General features: G+C 36.6%; 1 protein-coding gene across 5 annotated transcripts in view; it reads right to left on the bottom strand.

The window, feature by feature from the left end:
* Tenm3 (teneurin transmembrane protein 3) overlaps nt 1-23,208 on the bottom strand; it is a 453,046-nt gene that overhangs the window by 406,535 nt on the left and 23,303 nt on the right. For 4 of the 5 annotated variants that reach the window (XM_047548916.1, XM_047548917.1, XM_047548918.1 and 1 more), the window contains exon 1: nt 21,595-21,755. In XM_047548916.1, the coding sequence (XP_047404872.1) occupies nt 21,595-21,730 (136 nt within the window). In that variant the 5' untranslated portion in view covers nt 21,731-21,755. Of the gene's footprint in view, nt 1-21,594; nt 21,874-23,208 lie in introns of those variants that run through there. The other variant, XM_047548919.1, reaches the window with a different exon arrangement.

The following is a 23,208-nucleotide window of genomic DNA, read 5'->3' as shown; positions in this document are numbered from 1 at the left end:
TATGCTGCTTTTAAGTCCTTTGGGTATAGGCCAAGGAGTGGGATAGCTGGGTCAAATGGTGTTTCCATTCCAAGCTTTCTGAGGAATCTCCACACTGCTTTCCAGAGTGGTTGCACTAATTTGCAACCCCACCAGCAATGTATGAGTGTTCCTTTTTCACCACATCCTCGCCAACACCTATTGTTGCTTGTATTCTTGATAATCGTCATTCTAATTGGGGTGAGATGAAATCTTAGGGTAGTTTTGATTTGCATTTCCCTTATTACTAGGGATGTTGAACATTTTTTCATATATCTGGTGATTACTTGTACATCTTCTTCTGTGAAGTGTCTGTTCATTTCCTTAGCCCATTTGTTGATTGGATTATTTGTATTCTTGGTGTAGAGTTTTTTGAGTTCTTTATAGATTCTGGAAATTAGCGCTCTATCTGAGGTATGGTTGGCAAAGATATTCTCCCACTCTGTAGGCTCTCTCTTCACATTTCTGATAGTTTCCTTTGCTGACAGAAAGCTTTTTAGTTTGAATCTATCCCAGTTGTTTATTCTTGCTTTTATTTCTTGTGCTATGGGAGTCCTGTTAAGGAAATCTGATCCTGAGCCAACAAGTTGAAGATTTGGACCTACTTTTTCTTCTATAAGATGCAGGGTCTCTGGTCTGATTCCGAGGTCCTTGATCCATTTTGAGTTGAGTTTTGTGTAGGGTGAGAGATAGGGGTTTAGTTTCATTCTATTGCATATAGTTTTCCAGTTTTCCCAGCACCATTGTTGAAGAGGCTATCTTTTCTCCATTGCATATTGTTGGAACCTTTGTCTAGTATGAGAAAATTGTATTTATTTGGGTTTGTGTCCATGTCCTCTATTCTGTACCATTGATCTACCTGTCTATTTTGGTACCAATACCATGCCGTTTTTGTTACTATTGCTTTGTAGTAGAGTTGAAGATCTGGTATTGCAATACCCTCTGCTTTGCTCTTGCTTCTGAGGATTGCTTTAGCTATTCTAGGTTTTTTATTCTTCCAGATGAATTTCATAATTGCTTGCTCTATTTCTGCGAGGTACATCATTGGGATTTTAATTGGAATTGCATTGAATCTGTATAGAACTTTAGGTAGTATAGCCATTTTGACGATATTAATTCTGCCTATCCAGGAACATGGGAGATCTTTCCATCTTCTAAGGTTTTCTTGAATTTCTTTCTTTAGTGTTCCGTAGTTCTCATTGTAGAGGTCTTTCACCTCTTTTGTGAGATTGATTCCCAAGTATTTTATTTTCTTCGATGCTATTGTGAATGGGGTAGTTTTCCTAATTTCTCTTTCTGAAGATTCATCACTTATGTATAAAAATGCATTGGATTTATGAGCATTGATCTTGTAACCTGCTACTTTACTGAATTCACTTATGAGTTCTAAAAGTTTTCTGGTGGAATTTCCAGGTTCCTCTAAATATATAATCATGTCATCAGCGAACAGGGATAGTTTGAGTTCTTCTTTTCCTATTCGTATCCCTTTAATTTCTTTGGTTTGTCTGATTGCTCTGGCTAGAGTCTCAAGGACGATGTTGAATAGAAGCGGTGAAAGAGGGCATCCCTGCCTTGTTCCAGTTTTTAGGGGGAACGCTTTCAGTTTTTCACCATTTAGAATGATATTAGCCATGGGCTTAGCGTAGATGGCCTTTATAATGTTTAGGAATGTTCCCATTACCCCAATTTTTTCTAGTGTTTTGAGCATGAAGGGATGCTGTATTTTATCAAATGCTTTTTCTGCATCTATTGAAATAATCATGTGATTCTTAACTTTAAGTCTGTTGATATGGTGAATGACATTTATTGATTTCCGAATGTTGAACCAACCTTGCATCCCTGGGATAAAACCCACTTGATCGTGGTGCACTATCTTTTTAATATATATTTGTATGCGATTTGCTAAAATTTTGTTGAGAATTTTTGCATCGATGTTCATTAAGGATATTGGTCTGAAATTTTCTTTCCTTGATGTGTCTCTGTCTGGTTTAGGTATCAGGGTGATATTGGCTTCATAGAACGAGTTTGGTAGGGTTCCCTCCTCTTCTATTTCATGGAATAGTTTGAGGAGTATTGGAATGAGCTCTTCTTTAAAGGTTTTGTAGAACTCGGCTGAGAACCCATCTGGTCCTGGACTTTTCTTTGTTGGTAGGCTTTTGATGACCTCTTCTATTTCATTGCTTGAAATTGGTTTATTTAAGTTGTGTATGTCCTCCTCGTTCAGTTTAGGTAGTTCATATGTCTCTAGAAATTTGTTGATGTCTTCAAGGTTTTCTGTTTTGTTGGAGTATAGATTTTCGAAATAGCTTCTAATTATGTTTTGTATTTCACTCGTGTCTGTTGTGATGTTTCCTTGTTCATTCCGAATTTTAGTAATTTGAGTTTTCTCCCTCTTTCTCTTTGTTAGTGTGGCTAAGGGTTTATCAATTTTATTTATTTTTTCAAAGAACCAACTATTTATTTTATTAATTTTTCCGATTGTTTCTTTTGTTTCGATTTCGTTGATTTCGGCTCTGATTTTAAATATTTCCTGTCTTCTACTACTTTTGGTATTGGTCTGCTCTTCTTTTTCTAGTGCTTTGAGCTGTAGTGTTAACTCATTTATTTGTTGATTTCTACTTCTTTTTTTGAATGCACCCCATGAAATAAATCTTCCTCTAAGTACTGCTTTCATAGTGTCCCAGAGATTTTGATATGATGTGTCTTTGTTCTCGTTGACTTCTAAGAATTTTTTTATTTCCCTCCTGATGTCTTCTGTTATCCATTCATCATATAATAGTGTATTATTTAGTCTCCAGGTATTGGAGAAGTTTCTGTTTTTTATTCTGTCATTTATTTCTAATTTCAATCCATTATGATCTGATAGAGTACAAGGTAGTATCTCTATCTTCTTGTATTTACTAACAGTAGCTTTGTGGCATAAAATATGGTCTATTTTAGAGAAGGATCCATGTGCTGCTGAGAAGAAAGTGTATTCATTCTGAGTTGGATGGTATATTCTATATATGTCCGTTAAGTCTAAATTGCTGATTGTGTTGTTGAGATCTATAGTTTCTTTATTCAATTTTTGTTTGGACGATCTATCCAGTGGTGAGAGAGGTGTGTTAAAATCGCCTAGTATTATTGTGTTGTGGTCTATTTGGTTTCTGGAATTGAGAAGGATTTGTTTGACGTACGTGGATGAGCCAATGTTCGGGGCATAGATATTTATGATTGTTATGTCTTGCTGATTTATGCTTCCCTTAAGCAGCATGTAATGTCCTTCTTTATCCCTTCTGACTAGTTTTGGTTTGAAGTCCACATTATCTGAGATGAGGATGGATACTCCAGCTTTTTTGCTGTGTCCGTGTGCATGGTATGTTTTTCCCCATCCTTTCACCTTTAGTCTATGGGTGTCTCTTTCTATGAGATGAGTCTCTTGCAGGCAGCATATTGTTGGATTTTTCTTTTTAATCCAATCTGCCAGTCTGTGTCTTTTGATTGATGAATTCAGGCCATTAACATTCAGGGTTATTATTGTGATATGATTTGTATTCCCAGTCAATTGACTCATATTTGTTTTTGACATGATTTGGTTTCTCCTTTATTTGGCTATTCCTTTAGGCTAGCGCCTCCTGTTGCTGATTTGCATCGTTGTTTTTCATCTCTTCCTCATGGAATATTTTGCTGAGAATGTTCTGTAATGCTGGCTTTCTTTTTGTAAATTCCTTTAGCTTTTGTTTATCATGGAAGGATCTTATTTCATCGTCAAATTTGAAGGTAAGTTTTGCTGGGTATAAGATTCTTGGTTGGCATCCATTTTCTTTCAGGGCTTGGTATATGTTGTTCCAGGCCCTTCTAGCTTTTAGGGTCTGGATTGAAAAATCTGCTGATATTCTTATTGGTTTCCCTCTGAATGTAATTTGATTCTTTTCTCTCGCGGCCTTTAAAATTCTGTCTTTATTTTGTATGTTAGGTATTTTCATAATAATGTGCCTTGGTGTGGGTCTGTTGTAATTTTGTATGTTTGGAGTTCTATAAGCCTCTTGTACTTGGTTTTCCATTTCGTTCTTCAGATTTGGGAAATTTTCTGTTATTATTTCATTGAATAGATTGTTCATTCCTTTGGTTTGTTTCTCTAAGCCTTCCTCAATCCCAATAATTCTCAAATTTGGCCTTTTCATGATATCCCATAGTTCTTGGAGATTCTGTTCATGATTTCTTACCATCTTCTCTGTTTGTTCCACTTTGTTTTCAAGGTTAAATATTTTGTCTTCAATGTCTGAGGTTCTGTCTTCCAGGTGTTCTATCCTATTGGTTATGCTTTCTATGGAGTTTTTAACTTGGTTTATTGTTTCCTTCATTTCAAGGATTTCAGTTTGGTTTTTTTTCAGTATCTCTAACTCTTTATTGAAATGATCTCTTGCTTCCCGTATTTGGTCTTTTAACTGTTGATTGGTGCGATCATTTAATGCCTGCATTTGCTCTTTCATCTCCTCCTTCAATGCCTGCATTTGCTCTTTCATCTCCTCATTAGCTTCCCTGATCGTTTTAATTACGTACATTCTGAACTCCCTTTCTGACATTTCTTCTGCTCTGCTGTCATTGGGTTTTATTGATGTAGTATCTAGGTTTGTTTGGGACATTTTCTTCCCTTGTTTTCTCATAATGGTCAGTTGTCAGTGGGACCCTGAGATATTGCAGTTTTCCACTATTGGCTTATAGTGTCCCAGTAGATTTCCAGTGTATCACCTCCCAGCCTTCAGTAGCCTGATGTCTTGGAGGAATCTGATAAAGCAGCTCATTCGAAGAATACTGCCCCTAGCCCCCTACTGGTTCCACGTTTTGGAACTGGCTCTGTGCGGAAATGCTCTCACTGTGGGCCTGCACCGTGCAGCTGGCCGTGTGGGAAGAGCCCACTGCCGGAGTGTGGAAGACTACCTTGGGAAGACTCAAGCTGCCCTGCCCGGCTCTGCTAAGCCACCTCTATCTGGGCCTGCCACCCGGGCTGAGCTTTACCCAGTGGGCAGACTCACCCGTGGCTCCACTTCAGTCCGAGTCTCTCAATGCCTCCCCTTCTTAACTCCTGGGTTGTGGAGCGACCGGGGGTGCAGTCTCCCTCTAGGCCGCCATCTTGGATCGCCCCGTGAAGAGAGCCCGCAGCCGGAGTGGGCAGAGCCGCCTGAAGAGGTCTCCGGCTGCCCTGCCCTTATCCCTGAGGCTGATTGCAGATCGAGGCTCTCCGCTGGTTCTTTGCAGGAGTACACTGCACTGCAGGGGCTCCGGGACTCGGAGCCTGCTCTGTTCAGACAGGCTCTCACTAGCGGGCCAGTTCCGTTCCAAGAACCTGGAGAAGCTGGCTGTGTGGGCGGGGCCCACCGCCGGAGTGCGCAGGACTGCCTGTGGATGACTCTAGCTGCCCTGCCCGGCTCCGATAAGCCACCTCTATCTGGGCCTGCCACCCGGGCCGAGCTTTACCCAGTGGGCAGACTCACCCGTGGCTCCACTTCAGTCCGAGTCTCTCAATGCCTCCCCTTCTTAACTCCTGGGTTCTGGAGCGACCGGAGGTGCAGTCTCCCTCTAGGCCGCCATCTTGGATCGCCCGTGAAGAGAGCCCGCAGCCGGAGTGGGCAGAGCCGCCTGAAGAGGTCTCCGGCTGCCCTGCCCTTATCCCTGAGGCTGATTGCAGATCGAGGCTCTCCGCTGGTTCTTTGCAGGAGTACACTGCACTGCAGGGGCTCCGGGACTCGGAGCCTGCTCTGTTCAGACAGGCTCTCACTAGCGGGCCAGTTCCGTTCCGAGAACCTGGAGAAGCTGGCTGTGTGGGCGGGGCCCACCGCTGGAGTGCGCAGGACTGCCTGTGGATGACTCTAGCTGCCCTGCCCGGCTCCGATAAGCCACCTCTATCTGGGCCTGCCACCCGGGCCGAGCTTTACCCAGTGGGCAGACTCACCCGTGGCTCCACTTCAGTCCGAGTCTCTCAATGCCTCCCCTTCTTAACTCCTGGGTTCTGGAGCGACCGGAGGTGCAGTCTCCCTCTAGGCCGCCATCTTGGATCGCCCCATACCAAGGTATTTTGATCCTTTTAGTTTTCTTTTCTCTATAAAGTATGGGTAAAACTAACCTCAGAGGATGGTTGTGAACATTAAATATAATAAGTGCTCAATAAACACTCAAATATCTGTAACTCTATATACAGACAAATTTGGGGCAGCAGTGAAATAAGATTCTCAGATCGTGATTTGTTTAATGAACAGTAAAAACAATAATCACATCAAACATCCTTAACAATTATCATTGTAAAGGTCACCATTGCAAAATGCTTCTCTACAGTAATGATATTCTCTATGAGAAGTCAAGGATTTTAGAGAGAATCCAAACTTCCCTATGAGGGAATGATGTCTGAATGGCAGAAGCAGCGCCGGCTGGAAGGAAAGAATTTTGTGAGTGAAGTGTTCTAATTAAAAAAGGGTAAGAATCATATCTCATGGAAAGGGTCAACATAAGCTCTCACTTCTTTCTGATATTTTTTTCAGGAAAATAAATCTTGCCTGACGTCTGTCAACCACCCATGAGCCATGCATTCTGTACAAACTATTTTAAATACAGAAGGGATGAGCTTGCAAGGGTGCATTTGACCAATAGTCTTATCCCTTAAAGTGCCATCTTTCAAGTCCAAATGGATCACCTTCCATCAATGTTTACCCCTTTAGAGGCCAATTTGGGGCGGCAGTGAAAATAAGAACACTTTGAGGAAACATGGTAGCTGTGCTCCCCTCTGCACTAATCTCTTGATATTTTGAGATAAAACATTAAATGCACTCAATTTGCAACTGGTGAAACCAGGTAGTGAAATGGAGACCCCTTAAATACAACTTTTGACAGTATCAGCTACTAGTGAGGTGGTCCTTTATCTTTACCAGATCAAAAGGTACTGGCAGAGTTAGGGCACCTGCAGTGCCTTTAACAAGCCACCCATACAACTCAACTGCCTTATCTTAAAATCTCAATCAAGACTGAGACTCACAAGAGGAAAGGGAGTATGATTTACCCTTAATCATAATCTTCCAAAGGAAATCAAGTTTATGTTGTAGTTGTTTTGAGATTTGTCAGGAAGTAACTAAAATGGATGGGAGTTAAATATTCTCCGATTCTGCTCTTCAATCTCTAAGGTCTCACACTATTAGCAAATTATTAGTACATCTTGGGGTATTACCGTATATGGGAATTAACTGGAATATTAAGATGTAGTATTCTTGTTGGACACTGCATGATGAATGAGTGCCCTATTCTAAGGGCTGACACAGGAAAAAAGAAGAAATAACTTTGCTCATTTGAATCTCGACCAGATCTACCATTGTTCCCTGTCCATCTTGTTCTCTAATTAAGCCATAACATTTTCCTTTAAATCCACATTTATCTCTGGTGTTTGATCACATCTTCACATTCTGCACACTGTTTCACAAATGCAACAGGAACTCTTCTCTACTCTAACCTCACATTAATTGTGCAATTGACAATCTCTTTATCTTTCTATGGTCTTTCCTTTTTTTCCTCCCGCAGCAACATTTTTCCAGGTTCTGCATTCAAAAACTTGATCTTTGGTTTCTTCTTCTTCTCTTACATTAACAATACCTGGTCACCACCGCCATGACTTGTTCCTTCCCCTGTGTTCAGAACATCACCTTCCAGGTTCATACCCAAACTGCCTCAATTGCAAGTTCTCCATATAGTCCGTTCACCATTCATCATGTCCCAACTCTGCTTAAGGACAGAGACAGGACAGATTTACACACAGAGACAATCTTAGGCGTTTCAACACAACACGATGTCTACAGTTCTTCATAAGTAGATTCCATTTAACCGTTAACTTGAATATCCATTTGCTTTCCAAGAGGATGCTTCTGGTGGCCTCCTTAAAATGCTGCACTTGTTTCCCTTCTTGTTTCCAAGCATTTCCTCAAATTTTTCCAACTACAAACACGTACTACTCTTCTGCCACACTGAAATACATTTTACCGCCTTCCCAAATCCTGCTCAAACTCTATAAATTCAGTAAAATCTTTCCTTTTCTAAACCTTTATTGCTTTCTTCTTCCCAACATGTAGTTTAGCGGCGTATTTCATACAGTGGCTTTGTCTGCTAATTGTTACCTCTTGGCTAAGCCCTATCTCTCTAAGCCTACAAGCCTGACAGCACAGGATATATTTTATTCCTTAAAAATATCTCTCAAAATATTTAATATAAGGATATTCACAAAATATGTGCTTAATACAGCCTGACTTTTTGCAGGATTAATGCTTTACTTTTTAATGAAAAATAGATCTCAAGAACTGTTTCTGACATTATACATAACTTCCATAAAACTATTTGTGTCTGTTTTTCTACAACCACACTTTTTTTTTTTTTACAATGCCTGAAGATTACACATTACACCGCTAGTGGATAATTGCATATTCCTGAAAATATTTATTTTAAGTTGGCATTCTAGATCTATCAGAAACTATTAAACCTAAAATTTACTATGTATACAAGGTATTTTACAAGTCTTATCCCACTTCACAAAGATTTAAAATCACAATTTTTATTGATGTTTCATTGTTGAAATTTAAGTAGATAAGAATATATTTTTGGGTATTATAAAGCATCTTCTAATCACATTAAATGACATTGACACACATAGACTGTGTGAAGAAAATTAATTTGTTTTCCTACATCACACAGCATACTAAAAAATTAAGATGTATTATATGTTAAAAAAAACAGTAATATACCCAGGTACAGTGGCACATGCCTCTAATCCCAGCATCATGGGAGGCTGACACAGGAGGACCACAAGTTTGAGGCCTGCCTCAGCAAGTTAGTGAGACTCTCAGCAACTTAGTGAGATCCTGTCTCAAAATAAAAAATAAAAAAATGTAGCTCAGTGGTAAAGCACCCCTGAGTTAGATTCCCAGCACATACACAAAAAAGTAATATGAAAAGAAGAAAATATAAGTGAGAATTCAGGGGAAAAAAAATCAACATTTCAGACATAAAAGAAGCTGAAGAAAATCAAACAGGAAACATTTGCTAAACATTAAAACCTAAATATTTATAGAGACAAAGGGTTAAAAGATCGTCTTATATAAAAAGCCACTTGCAACTTAATTAGAGCATATATACATATATCCATATCTCTCAACTTATATATATATATCCTGCTTTATATATATATATATAATTTATATACATGTACATATATATGTGTATATATATATACACATATATATCCAGATCTACCGCCCAGTGTTACTACTGCCTGTTTTAATTTTTTTATTTTTTGAAGAAGGATACAGGATACAGAAACTTCGTGGAAATGCTATTCTGAGCTGGATTCAGTACAGATTTTCTTGGGAACTAGAGTCTCTGCAAATGAGTGCATGTTGAAGCAAGGCAGAATCCTATTAGACTGGAAGACCATAAATTCAAGCTGTGCTCAAGCTCTTCTGTTCTTGGAGTTTGTTTCACTATTCTATTCTTCATTATTGTGGATCTTGCACATGTCTAGGAGCAGAAGGCCCACACACAGAAAAGGGCTTCCTGCAACCAAGCCTTTTCACCAAGGCCACATGTACACAAGGGGAAAAATGCAGAGTCAATGCCCCAGGGCCCTTGAATTCTGTTACCTTCAGTTTTCTTTATGACAGGAAGAGCCATGGGTTCATACAGCCCAACAGAATAATAGAGGCACAAACTGAGAATCCACAAAAGAAAAAATACAAATGGTATACACATACAAAAAAAGTACAAATGGGTGAAAATATATTCATCCATGAATCAAATGAATATAAATTATAACCATAGTAAGATACTATGTTTCAGAAGGAGAGATGCTGGGGGCTGAATTAGAACAAGATGTATTCCATGCTTTTATAATTATGTCAAAATGGACTCGACTGTCATGTATAACTATAAAGAACCAATAAAATATTTTTTTAAATTGCACTGGGAAAAGAGTATAAATTGAGACAAGCTGTTTTACAGGGCATTTTGACAGGGTGTATCAAAAGCCTCAAGCTGTACATACTAATCACAGAATAAGGTGTAAACAGCCATTAGAATGCCTATTACAACTAACTTATTTTTTCTAATTTATTTATTTAAATTGGTAAATAAAAATTGTGTTTATCATGTATACCATGATGTTTTGAAATATGTACATATTGTGAAATGGTCAAGTCAAGCTAATTAACATGTTTATTAACTCAGTACTTATCATATTTTTTTGTGGTAAGAACACTTAAAATCTACTTTCTTAGTAATTTTCAAAAAATGCAATATATCGGGCTGGGGATATAGCTCAGTTGGTAGAGTGCTTGCCTTGCAAGCATAAGGCCCTGGGTTCAATCCCCAGCAATGTAAAAAAAAAAAAAAAATATATATATATATATATATATATATATATATTGTGACTGGTCACAGTGAAGCATACCTGTAATCCCAGCAACTCAGGAGACTGAGCCAAGAGGAAGACAGGTCTGAGGCCAGCCTGGGCAAATTAGTGAAACCCTGTCTCAAAATAAAAAATAATAAGGGCTGGAATATACCTCAGTGGTAGAGTACCCCTGAGTTCCATCCCCAGTATCTCAGAAAAGAAAACTGTTACTCACTAGAGTTCCCACAAAGTATAAGAGATCTCTTGAACTTATTCCTCCTAACTGAAATTTTATATTCTTAGAGCAACATCTCACCAACCACAGTCCCAAATATAAATTTATAATAGTGAAAATTCAAACAACGAAGATGGCCAAAAGTAGTGGGCACACAAAACAAATTATGGTATATAATACTTAAAAAGCATCCTGTATTAGAAGTACATCTAATAACATAGCAAACTTATGTTGGGAGAAATTGTTATTTTTATTCTTTTAAAAAACAAACCACAGATAAAGAATAAAAATATACCGAATACAAAAATAGAAACTGGTTAATATTATCCAGCTTTTTTCTGTTGTCTAATGAACATGTAATGCTAGGTAATTAAAATAGATTAAAGGTATGCATTTTAAGAACTCATAATGTTTCATTCTTAAATTCAGTTGCTCTTAAGTTCCATTTTTATTGTATCTGTCATATCAAATCATTTTAGGTTATTAAGATAGTGTTTTATAAATAATGATTAAGTGCCTAAAAATTCTACTGATTATCTGAAACAAATTCTAAATAGGCTCATTTAAACCATTTAGCTCACCTATAAGCACCTTTTGTACCCCGCCATCTATATAGTAGAACTTCAGTCACAGCAAATGAGACACAGTCCATTATAAGGAAATGTCTCATACTTGTTTTCTGCAGCAACTGACATTTCATTCAAGCACTTTCAAATCCCCCAGGAATCTCCATCTGCTGTATGTCAAAATTTTAAGATCTCTCTTTGTGAACTTTAAGACTCCTATATAAACCCGTTGGAAGGGCAAACCTACTTCATCTTGATTACTGGATATTAACCAGTGTAGTCCAAATCATTACTTCACAAAGTCATCATTTTCCAAATCTGTATTTGTAAATAATAACTATTTATAGCCTATTTCTAATTTTCTTAGACATATCAGTTGTGACAAGGTTGTTTGGTCCCCCATTTGTGTATTTTTAAAAAAATTATTGTTTGATATTGTCTCACAGAATTCATTTAAAAATAAACTCTGATTATATAATTACATTTATAACCATGCATTTTGTTTCTAAGGAACAAAGCTGTTTAAGATAGCTAGTGCAAAACAGTTTGCACTTACTAAGGTGGAAACACTTATTTTCCAGCTATTAATTTAATCCTTAGGGCAAAGATCATATATGTATAGATATACACATATGTATGTAAACACACACACACAAGGATCAGGAAAGGAAATAAGAAATCACCTTTGTCCCTGAAGTATTACTGAATGCAATTCTGACATTCAGACCCTAAAGCCAATAAGTGCCTCTTTTTCATTAGACTCTAGATGAGTAACCACAGTTTTACAGTTGTATAGAACTATTTTAAATAAAATATCAATTTTGGATAATAATGTACTTTCCCCACAAATCTTTTTATGACATGGAGTCTCAATTCCATCAAATATTATCAGTTTATACTACTCTGATGACATTTGTCATGATTTCAATCTATATTAAATAGAAATGTGTCCTTCTTTTTTTGTGTGGTACTCGGGATCAATGCCCTGATCAGGCAAGCACTGAGCTACATCCCCAACCCAGAAACATATCCTGTTTAGTAAACCTTTCCATAGCAAACACCAAACTAGTTATGCACACAAAATGGTAAGATGAAAAATATCTTGAAAGGTAAGACATTTTGAGGAATTCACAGTTGCATAGGTTTATAGTCCAAGGATCCCTGCATGCCTGATCCCTCAATCCAGGTGCAACTCATTTCCCCCTTAATCTCCTCCACCTCCAGTTTCTTATTGCATTTCTCCTTCCCCTTTCCTTATAAAGATGCTGAAATGTCTTGCAAGATAAAAATATCCCTTCTCCTGAATTCCCCAGGTGTCCTCCACCTAGCTCCCTCCTTCCTTGCTTAGTTGAGCTTTGGAAAAAACAATCTCTACTCACTGACACCACATTTTAGTTTTCTGTTCTACTCTCAGTCCTCTGCAATTTGATTGCCACACCCACTACAAAGAAATTAACATCTTCCTATCCAATCTAAAGGATATCGTGGCACTTAATGTGGCAGAACGTTGGAAGTTTTTGATTCTGCAAATCACATCCAATCTGTCTTCAGTGAATTGATTTTTAATTTATTTTTTGCCTAAATGGAAGTTCCCTTTTCATTTCTTTCATTGGTGCTTCTTCTATACCCTATGATAAATATTAAAGAGCTCAGGATTCTATCTGTGATTTTCTTCTTTTTATTTTCTATTTGCATTTGGGAAGAGCTTAATTCTATCCCTGTAAGTAAGTATTTCTAACAAAATAGAACTGAATTTAATGTATATAACATATGCATATTATATATAACATTATATATAATACATACACACATAATTGTGTAATAGATTACTGAGCTGAGTAATGATTCCCTGGCTGAATTTCTAACTTTATGATGACATACTTTAACTCCAGACTTGGATTACACCATCATTTACCCAGTCTCCCATGTTAGAGAAGATGGTCTTTTTAAATGTCTCCCTTCTCCCTATTTGGATGCAATGAATTTCTCACCAAATCTTGATTCCATTTGGGTCTCCCTTTCCTCCTTGGTTCTTGGTCCAAACTTTTATATTTTCCCACTTTGATTATTATAATATTACCTAACTGACCAATTTGTTTCCAGTTTGACCTCTGCATTAGTCTGTTTTCTGTTCTATAACCAAGTACCTCATACTGGGTACTTTATATAAAAAAGAGGTTTATTTAGTTTGTAGTTTGGGGAACTAAAAATCTAAGATTGGGCAGCCCCATCAGTTCAGTCCAATCTTAGACTTTCGGCTTCCCAAACTATGAGCTAAATGTGCTAGCTAAATCCTTTGACTGTAACATAATATGGTAGAGAAATAGAAAGGGAGGCAATCATGTGCAGAAAGGGGCAAATGTGGGGGATGGCCTCATTTTATAATAACCCACTCTTATGAGAATTAACTCATTCCGTGAGAGCAGCATAAAAACAAGGGCAGAGCCTCCCATATGATTAGTGAACTAATCATCTTCCACCAGGTTCTACCTCCTAAAGATTCCACCACCTCTCAACATAGCAAGGTGGGGAACAAGTCTCCAGCCCATGAACTTCTGGGGCATGAACCACATCTAAACCATAGCAACCTCAAGTCTATTATTCGAGTGAATTATTATTATTATTTGAGTGAATATTCAATAGCAACTTCATTTCCAGGTTCAGATACTAGATAAGGTGAGCACAGTGACCATGTCCCCACATAGCTTCCTCTCTGGGGGAAAGACACTATTCCACGCTCCTTTCAAAGTACTCCATAAAATGGACATGTGACCAGACTATCCCTCTAATCAAAATCCCTCAGTGCTTCCTTTGTAGTTTGCAGCAAAAAGTGCAAATTCCTTGAAGGACCTCTGGATATTTCTGAGGCCACTTGTGCAGCCTCATCTCTCATGTGTTATAGGCACTAAACAACTTAGGATTTGAGGAACAGTCCCCGGGAATTTTACACATTCTCCTTGACTGCTTTGTCTGTCTTGAATTTCTATATAACCTTTAAGCCTCTGTTCCAATGCCATTTCCCTCCACCTTTATGAAGCATTCTCTACTGGCAACAGTCTGCTCTGGGCTGACAGTGACTTTGCATATTCTGCTGCAATAACACTTACCGTATTAAAATCCAATTACATGTCGACTTGCCTGTTTGCCTAACTAGCCTGTGAGCTTCTAGAGGTCAGGACCCACATCTTACTCATTTTTGTTTTCCCAGCACTTGGTACAACAGTCAGCATTTATTATTCATTGAATGAAGATATAGTTGATATACCAAATAAGAAATCAATTCGATAAGTCACATCCAAACTTTATTCAATTTTCAGTTTCTGTGTGACTTATAATAGAAATATATAAAGTCAAGGTAAGAGTCATCAGATGTTCCTAATTGCCCTTTTCCCAAGTTTATATGCATTTGTATCCACTTTAATATGCATTCAAATAGCTTTTACATTTAGTTTATGTACAATCTAGTCATTATAGAAAACTATCTCAACTCAACCAATAAATTTAAAAATATTCCAATATAGTAAAATTATCATTGAAATGACTCAGTAAATAATGTATAAGATTTCCACATATAAAACTGTATATGTATGTAATGTTAATAAACAGAATCGTTATGACTTGAGAAGAATATTCTTTAAATAGCACACAAAAAATCAGTTAGTTGCTCTTCAAACACTTGAATACACTCAGAATGGCAAATAAACTAAGGTTCTATGACTCTAACATTTATTTTTTCTATTTCAGTGATAATTACATCAATAAACCTGATTCAGCATTCACTGCTGTTCAATTCATTAATTAAAACAATTTTACTGCTACCACTGTGATTTTTCAAGGATATCAAAAACACATTCAAAAATCCAAATGGCATACATCATCAGTTTTGTTATATGCATGGTATACTACACTTTGATTTCAACTCTGCAACTAAAAGTATGTTCAGAATTTAAACAGAGGTACCTTATATTCTATATACTTTAAACAAAATTACTTACAACACAAGATGAGTTTAGTGGAATTGGCAATGTCCATGTGACAAGTAGCAAATTGAAAAGTTTATTGAAAAGATTCTTAGAATGGAAAAATATATGTGTTAATATACATATATAATATACATGTATATTAAGTACGAGCAATGGCAGACTTTATACATTTTCATAATTCTAGTTTCATAATAACATATTTTTAAGTTTATTTAAATAATAATTCCTATGCTCAAGAGTGAGCTGTACATATTTACAAAGTGAATATATTTAATCCTTAAATGAAAAATGGAAACTTTTACTCAAAGAATAAAAAGTCACAATTGAAACTGTAAATATATACTATCAAAGCAATGTAATTATTTTATATATTAGAAATGACTGTATTTTGCAAAGCAGCACTTTAATTCTGAGTTTCATTTAGTAAGCATACCAGCATATTACTTTCACTCATTTTGACATTCTAGAGCACCTAAAACATAAAATATAATTCACAGTGGCAGATTGTGCCAGAATTGACCACTACATGCCAGAAGAGGGCCCATAATTGAACTCAACATTCAAGTTATAAGTTACTATGTGTAATAGAATCTCATAAAATTAGAACAACACTGAAACAGCATTTATTTCTTAAAGCAAGGGAATTCCATCTCAGTCCTCACAAGTTCCCAAGAAGGCTGAAAGAAAAGTTTGTAGATAAAGCTGAAGGAACAGAATTAGGCTAGTGAGGTAAAATTATGTCTCTTCAAATTATCTTCAGAAAATCCAAATATTATTCCCTTCTTGAAAAGAGCAAGAGAAATGCCATCTTCATGGTAGCTACAAGCATCACAAGTAGGTGACATAACAGGGTACTCCAAGCCACTAGCAGGATCTCCCAAACTCTTCTAGAATTTAATTGGTAATAGAATAGCTATAGGTCCTTCCATTTCCTCTCTCTCGCCTCATACAGTGACTCAGAAAAGAAATTGCACTGCCCACGCTCCCAGAGAACATACTCTGCCTGACATAGTAATTTGGATTGCAAAATAGTTCAAGATCTCCCTTGAGAGACGGATGTAAACAGTATCAGTACAATGGTTTATCAAATTGGTTTAAGGGGCATACCTTTTTCCTTTTAAAGTACAATAACTCAACTTTCAAACTTTATCTCTCTATACAGAAAGCAGACTTTTTAAAGTACCTATTTCAAAGGACAAGTAAAATTGCTTCCTTGAAAAGTGTTTTAGCTGTGCAGAGCAAGTATTTTTTGCATGAAAAAAACCTGCACTTTAAAGTTATAAGTTTTTTCTTAGTCAAATTAGTCCTTAATACTTCAGTATCATGCACAATTAGTGTGCCCATCCTGGGGTCCTACAACAGGTACATTGCTAAGACCCCAGGTGAGAAATAAAGTCTTACGGGAATGATTTATTTTATTGTTCAAACTGATGAGCATCAGTTAAACTGTCTTTTAATTGACTGGCTGTCTAAATAACATGCCTTTGAGGGAAACACTACTTTTGAAATTTCCTTTGGCTAGGAGGGGAAAGAGCATGCTAAAAGTCTTTGAAGTCTATAGCCATCAAACTAATTATCAGCAGCATTCAATGCACATTCATTTAATTACAGTAAATTTAAAAGGATGTGGGGTTTTGGAGGAAAATAAGAGAGTCAATCAATGGTGACAGAAATTCCAGACTATGCAAATTATCAGTGCCTTTTCTGGAGGAGAGTGTTGGTTCTCTCTTCAAACCTACAAACACCTGACTAATGTAGACAAAGGGAGAGTAAGAAAGAGGTGGGGAGGTGGAGGGGATGGAAGGAGAGGGTGTTTAATGTGGGTCAAAACTATGTAGGCACTTGATATTATTTATTTAAACTTCATAACTACTTAAGGATATAATTTTCTATCTTCACAAGTAATAAGAGCATATACTCACAACTCAGTAGATGCCAGGCATTGTTCTAAAGCAAAATATGTACCTGAACTCAATGTTCACAAGAGTCTTATCCTTTTAGGACTGTATACTAGTCACTGTCATCTCTATTTTACCCACATGGAAATTAAAGCACAGCATGTTAAGTGACTTTCTCAAGGCCACTCAGCTGCCCATACAAAATCAGGTGACCTGCTTACAGACAGCATGTTTTCAGCCAATACCCTCCATGAAGATTCTCAGGTCCCGAATCATGATACAGCAGAAAAGCAGTGCCAGATTCTCCTGGCCTGCATGATGTCAAAGGTCAATTTTTCCCAAGAGGCAGGAAGAGAAGAAAAGAGCAAGATGAAGGACTTTCAGTAGGCGAACACCATATCTCTACAACTAGCAGTACAAAGAACTAGCAGTAAGACCAATGAATTAGCAGGCAGAGATGAACAAGTTGGAAACTCACACCTGGGTAACTCAGGATTAATGGTTTTAGGGGATGAATGAAAGGATGGGAGTCCTGATCTCTGTGATTCTGAATCTGGGCACCTTTCAGGATACCACACACTGGATGACAAAGAATAATACTTGCTTGGCTGCCTCTGGGAAATGATGCATAGGTGAATCCTTTTTATAGCTTAAAGATGAATGTTTTGAAAAGAGTAGAAAGTCCTTTGTTCCTGGCATTTAAATAGATATTCCGAATCAAGATCAGATTACTTGCAAAGTAAAATAGTGGAAATTCAGTCAGGGGTCTTCTAATAACACATCAGAGATAGGAAAGGTGCCTAAAATAATCCAGAGCATACTGGTAATTTTACCTTTGATTAGGGAATCCCATCGCATTTATTATTTTTTTTAAACTTTCAACAGCTTACTAGAACTGCTGTTAATAGGTGGGCACAAATCACTGTCCCTCCAGCATTTATCTGGTGTTTGGCAGGTGACTCACGACAATGAGGACAACCTCAATGATTAATATGGGTCAAGAAAGAACTCCCATATCCTTAATTTGGAACGAGATTAACATTTGGAATTCCATGTGTAACACAATATACTACAAAATCTTTCTTTCCAAATTGTTTTTAACTTCAAATTCCCATGGTTGGTGAAAAGTTAGGTTTGCAGAAGAATAAATTTTATCACTTGTTTTGAATCTCTGCTCACATAGAGATGTGTGACAAGGTCTGAATGTTCTTTCACTCTATTGGGATGCTTCAGCCATCAAAATTTCATTAGCCTCATAGCCGTTCTAGCACCTTCTTAACTTGAATTGTTGGCCTCTTTATCAATAAATAAATGAAATCTGATCTCTTTTAGTGACTAAATGCTTCTTTGAAGTTATAAGTACAATATCAGGCACTCCACTTGCATAATATTACAAATGTTGAAAAACATTTTTTTCTTGGGGAAAACAACCTCATTCACAGTTGTTGCAAATGATGAAAACAGTCAATGAAAACTCCCATGTTAAACCGAATGAGAACAAATCAGTGTCTGGTTCTTAAATTAGTTTCTTTTGGTGAGATATTTTACCCAGGTCCTTCTTGTTCTGACCTTTAGTGTTGTAATAAGTTTGCCAGCAACACATCTCAAACTAGTTCAAAAATGAATAAAATCAGACAAGCAAAAGAATTGAAGGGTCAAAGTAAAATATAATGGAAAGATCAATAGCCTTTCAAAGTGAAAGCAATTTAGAATACCCGAGGAGAACAGAATTGAATTATTTTAGTAATTTTATATTAGAAATATTTAACTAAAAATACTAATAGAAGTACAAATATGTATTAGTTTTGAGTATGCTGTTTTTAAAGATGTTTGAACAACCTGTGTATGACTCCAAATTTTATAATGCAGCTTAAGGGAAAAAAAACCCCACACATTTTTATATCAGAGAAAAATCTACAATGCTGCTGTTTAACTCCACAACTCAAAATTCTAAGATCTGCTAAGTACCTCAGAAAACTGTGTTTCCCCAGATCTTAAGATAATTAATTAGTTTGATGAATTCTTGGTCCTTCTGAGTAATCACTGAAATTTCAGAACAAATAAATTAATGTGAAATGTTCCTATGGAAATACATAATATATATACAAAGTACTCAGTATTCATTAAGATAACATAGCTCTTTTCTTTCCTCTTGTTTCCTTCCTTGAGCCAGCCTCATTGGGAATTTTTGGACCATCAAAATGTTGTTTAAAAAATAATCACAACCAAACCTTGAGCAAAGAGTAAACACAAGTTTAAGTCATTGCTGCCCAGCTCAAGAAACACTGTTTTTGACACTTTATACTCTTAGCTGACCTGTTTACTCTCAATAAATGCTGCCAAATGTTCTGAATTTCAAGGCAAGGCCCTTGTCATCCTCTCCCTGCCTCTCTTTATTCTGCTTCATGATCATCCTTTGAGGAAACGAAAGAGTGCAACTTCTCTAGCCTTCTCATCACTCTTAAGAACCAGATCCATGAAATTCCCAGGGAAACAAGGTCCTCCTCTAGTTAATAATAATCCATGCAAATCCAGAGGGGCAGTGGTGTGAGAAACCCACATGTTTTCTGCAATCCTCCCAATCGTTTGGCCATTATACAGTTTATTAAACATTACAAAGTTTGCAGACTTATATTTCTGAAAAGAAAGAAATGCATGTTTGGAATTGGTCATGTGATAGTTTTAACATATATAATTTTCAAAATAATAAAATTAATTTATATTTTACCAGTACAGATACAATAACAAGATATACTTGTTATTAGAGAGAAAAAAGATATGGTACAAAGTTACTTTGGGTGGAAAAGGCAAGTTGAACCAATGTGACAAATCATTTAAAAGATATGGATGATCTATGATGCAGATAGACAGAATGAAATTCATTATCCCGCTGCATTCTCCTCTTTTCTTTTCTATAATATCATAAATTCTATTGTGAATTTTAAGAAAATCAAATGCAAAATTTGAATATAACCATGTACCTGCAATTGCTCAAGAAGTGTTTTATGAAGTGCAGATGGATGGGAAGCAATATTTATATCAAATTGTAAGTAGTTAAGGTTAGTGACTCCTGAATCCACTATGAAAATGAAAATTGATATAAACACAGGATTTACTGAGGTGAATGGATTAGCTGAGGGAAATGATGGCACCCTGATTTTAAGACTCATTTTGTCAAAAAGAACTAGCCTTGTTTCTTGCTTGGGGTTGAAATAAAGCCAACTTTTACCAAGAACTCACACTTCCAAAATGAAGATATTAAGTATATGTTACTAATTGATCTTGACTTAAGTTTAATGCACTAAAATCTTCTATTTAAGGTAGGAAATTGTTCTTGATGGCTTAAATTAGACTTTTTCCCCATGAATAGGAAGGAAATGCCTAATAAGCAGTGTTCCCACTAGGTATCTCTTCACACTGTCACTTAGCTGAAACTAAAAGCTAACCAGAGATCTGCACTCTTCTTACAAAGCAAAGCTGACAAAGTTGCTCAATAAATATTACAAATGAAATATTACTAATAAAACAACCATCTTTCTTTCCAAACATCAAGCGATTCTTCTTTTTTAATGTTCTCTTTGCTTTTTGATACACTGGATATGCATAGCATTAATAAACAGACTGAAGTAGCAAGTGTACTGTTAACATTACAAGCTGAAGGAGAAATGTATTTGTTGTCTGGTGTATTGGTTCTGATGTTCCAATTCTTCCTGACTAAAAATTAAGCTTTCTTTTAAATTTGTTACTGCCCATAAATTAATGGTTGTTGTTGTTGTTGTTTTAATCCTATACTGGCAATAGGACAGAAGTCTCAGTAATTGATGAAGACATTTTTCTTATTATATGTAAAGCTACTATTTGGATATCCTTAAATCCAATTTTTGTGTGTGGATTTAATTGCATAGTAATCCAGTTCCCAAAGCACATCAAAGGCCACACTCCTCCTCTTTACCAAGAATTCAATTGCTCTCATCAACTAGGAAGTTTAAAGCATGATCAAATTTGTTCTTCAATCACTTGAGCCCTGTTAATAAACTATTCTGTGTGCTCACTCATCCATTCTAAGATTCTGCAACTTCTTTAAGATATCTTCAAGAGGAATCTACAAAGACACCTTTGATTGTAAGCTGGCTCTGGGGTAAACTTTATCAACCCTTGCTTTGCTACTCCACAGAGGATAACAGGTGACATGGTCCAAGATAAGTTGAAATTAATTTTTTTTCCTGTACACAGTTGAAATGTTTTTCAAAACTATAGCTAACACAGTCATAGACTACTTGCATAACTTAATAATCTAATGTCAAATATTGATTTTCCAGGAAAAAATGCATTTTTCAAGGACATTGCTTGTATTCTACCAAATTAAAGCAAAAAAAAAAGGAAGAAGGGAAGACAAAGAAGGATGGGAGGAAAGAAGAAAGGAAGGAAAACATGACGCATAGTCAACCAAAATAGAAGCACTGAATGCCAACATTATAAAGCAAAAAATGGAACTTACCATTCTCACTGTCGGACTTGTTTTCGTGCTCTGTGTCTGTCAGGGTGAGGGCTGAGTTGGACCGACTTGACAGGCAGGAGCTGCGGCCTGATTTGACCCCCCTGCCCCAAAGTCTCATGGCATGCTCTGGGGACATCACTGCTTCATTTTCAGTATCAGCATCTGACCCTGCACTGATAGAGTAACCTCTGTGAGGGAGCCCCATTTCCGCACAAAATGCCAGTCCTCTTCGAGTTGCTGGTTCACAAACTCCTAACTGCCTTAGGGTAAAATTCTGTCCTAATTAGGGGGAAAAAAAGATAACAACTAGTGAGTATATGATTAGTGTTAGTCTTAGTTTAATTTTTTTTTTTTTAAAAGAAAATCTCCCTGAAATAAACACTCACGCATTCAGTCTTGTCTGCTACCGGCACCAGGCTTTTACATTAGCTTTGCAAGCCATGTGGTCAAGGGGGGATGGAGTGGAGCTCCAGTTCAGAGCTCCCTTCTCCCAAAAGCACCTCCATGGAGACAGACAGTTGGCACAGACCAGGAAAACTCAACCCAAGTGTTCTTTACCAATGGCAGAATCTGGTTTAGCAGACTTGTGAAATGGTAGAAATTGCCAGAATTATTTCCTGTGTCCTGGTTCCAGCCCTGAACTATAGGATTTTCCCACCTGGATGTCACTCCTTTGGAAAAGGATAGGTTTCCCTTACGAATAAGTTACTCCTTAGGTAGAAACAGGAGTTCTCTCAGTCTTATTACATCTTCCCACCTTAATCCATCAATAATATAAACATGGACAGTGTGTGTGTGTGTGTGTGTGTGTGTGTGTGTGCAAGCATGCACTAAATTTCGGAATGTGATGTCTTGAAAATCTGCAGCATGCTTTGGGCATTTTGACATTCTAGGGTTTTTTTGCTTTAATAAACACCTTGAAACATCTGTATCGATCTGAGTAAAACAATTTTTTTTTTTTTGCAAATAAAGTAAACTCTTAACGTAGAAGTATTATGTATTTAAAAATTAATGATAGAATCAAGTTCCCTGAAAAATAAATGGCTGTGAACTCTGTGGGCCTTTACTAATAAATTGAGCATAATAAAACTCATGACACTGCAATAACTTAAAGCAAAAGCGTTTAAATTAGGTGACACCTTAAAATGACTTCTGTTATTAATGACTTTTCCAATCCTGTATTTATTCTTGAAATCTCACATGTTTGATGATACTGTGGATGACAAGAGTGAAAAAAATGTGTACTTGTAAAATGTATATATAGGTCTCTTTCATTTCTTATATCTTGCTGACATGGTAGACTCTGAGACTTAGGTTCCAATCGGTAACAAAATATTTATAAAGAATAGTAGTATACAAAGACTGATTTAAATGCTGCTACCTGATAACCAAATGTTTAAAGAATATTGGGCATTTATATAAGTCATAATTTTAATTTTCCTACTTCTATGAACACTTTAGTTAATTTGCTGATATGAAAAATCTATGGTATATTTTTAAAAATTTTTAAATTATTTTTTATTTGTTCTAATTAGTTGTATATGACAGTAGAATGCATTTATACATTTTGCTAGCTCATACATAAATGGAGTGTAATTTCTCATTTTTCTGGTA

This window comes from Sciurus carolinensis, chromosome 4 (genome assembly GCF_902686445.1).
Source record: "Sciurus carolinensis chromosome 4, mSciCar1.2, whole genome shotgun sequence".
NCBI classification, from domain to species: Eukaryota; Metazoa; Chordata; class Mammalia; order Rodentia; family Sciuridae; genus Sciurus; species Sciurus carolinensis.
The sequence above is the reverse complement of the archived record's forward strand: the minus strand, read 5'-3'. Positions and strand labels throughout refer to the sequence as shown.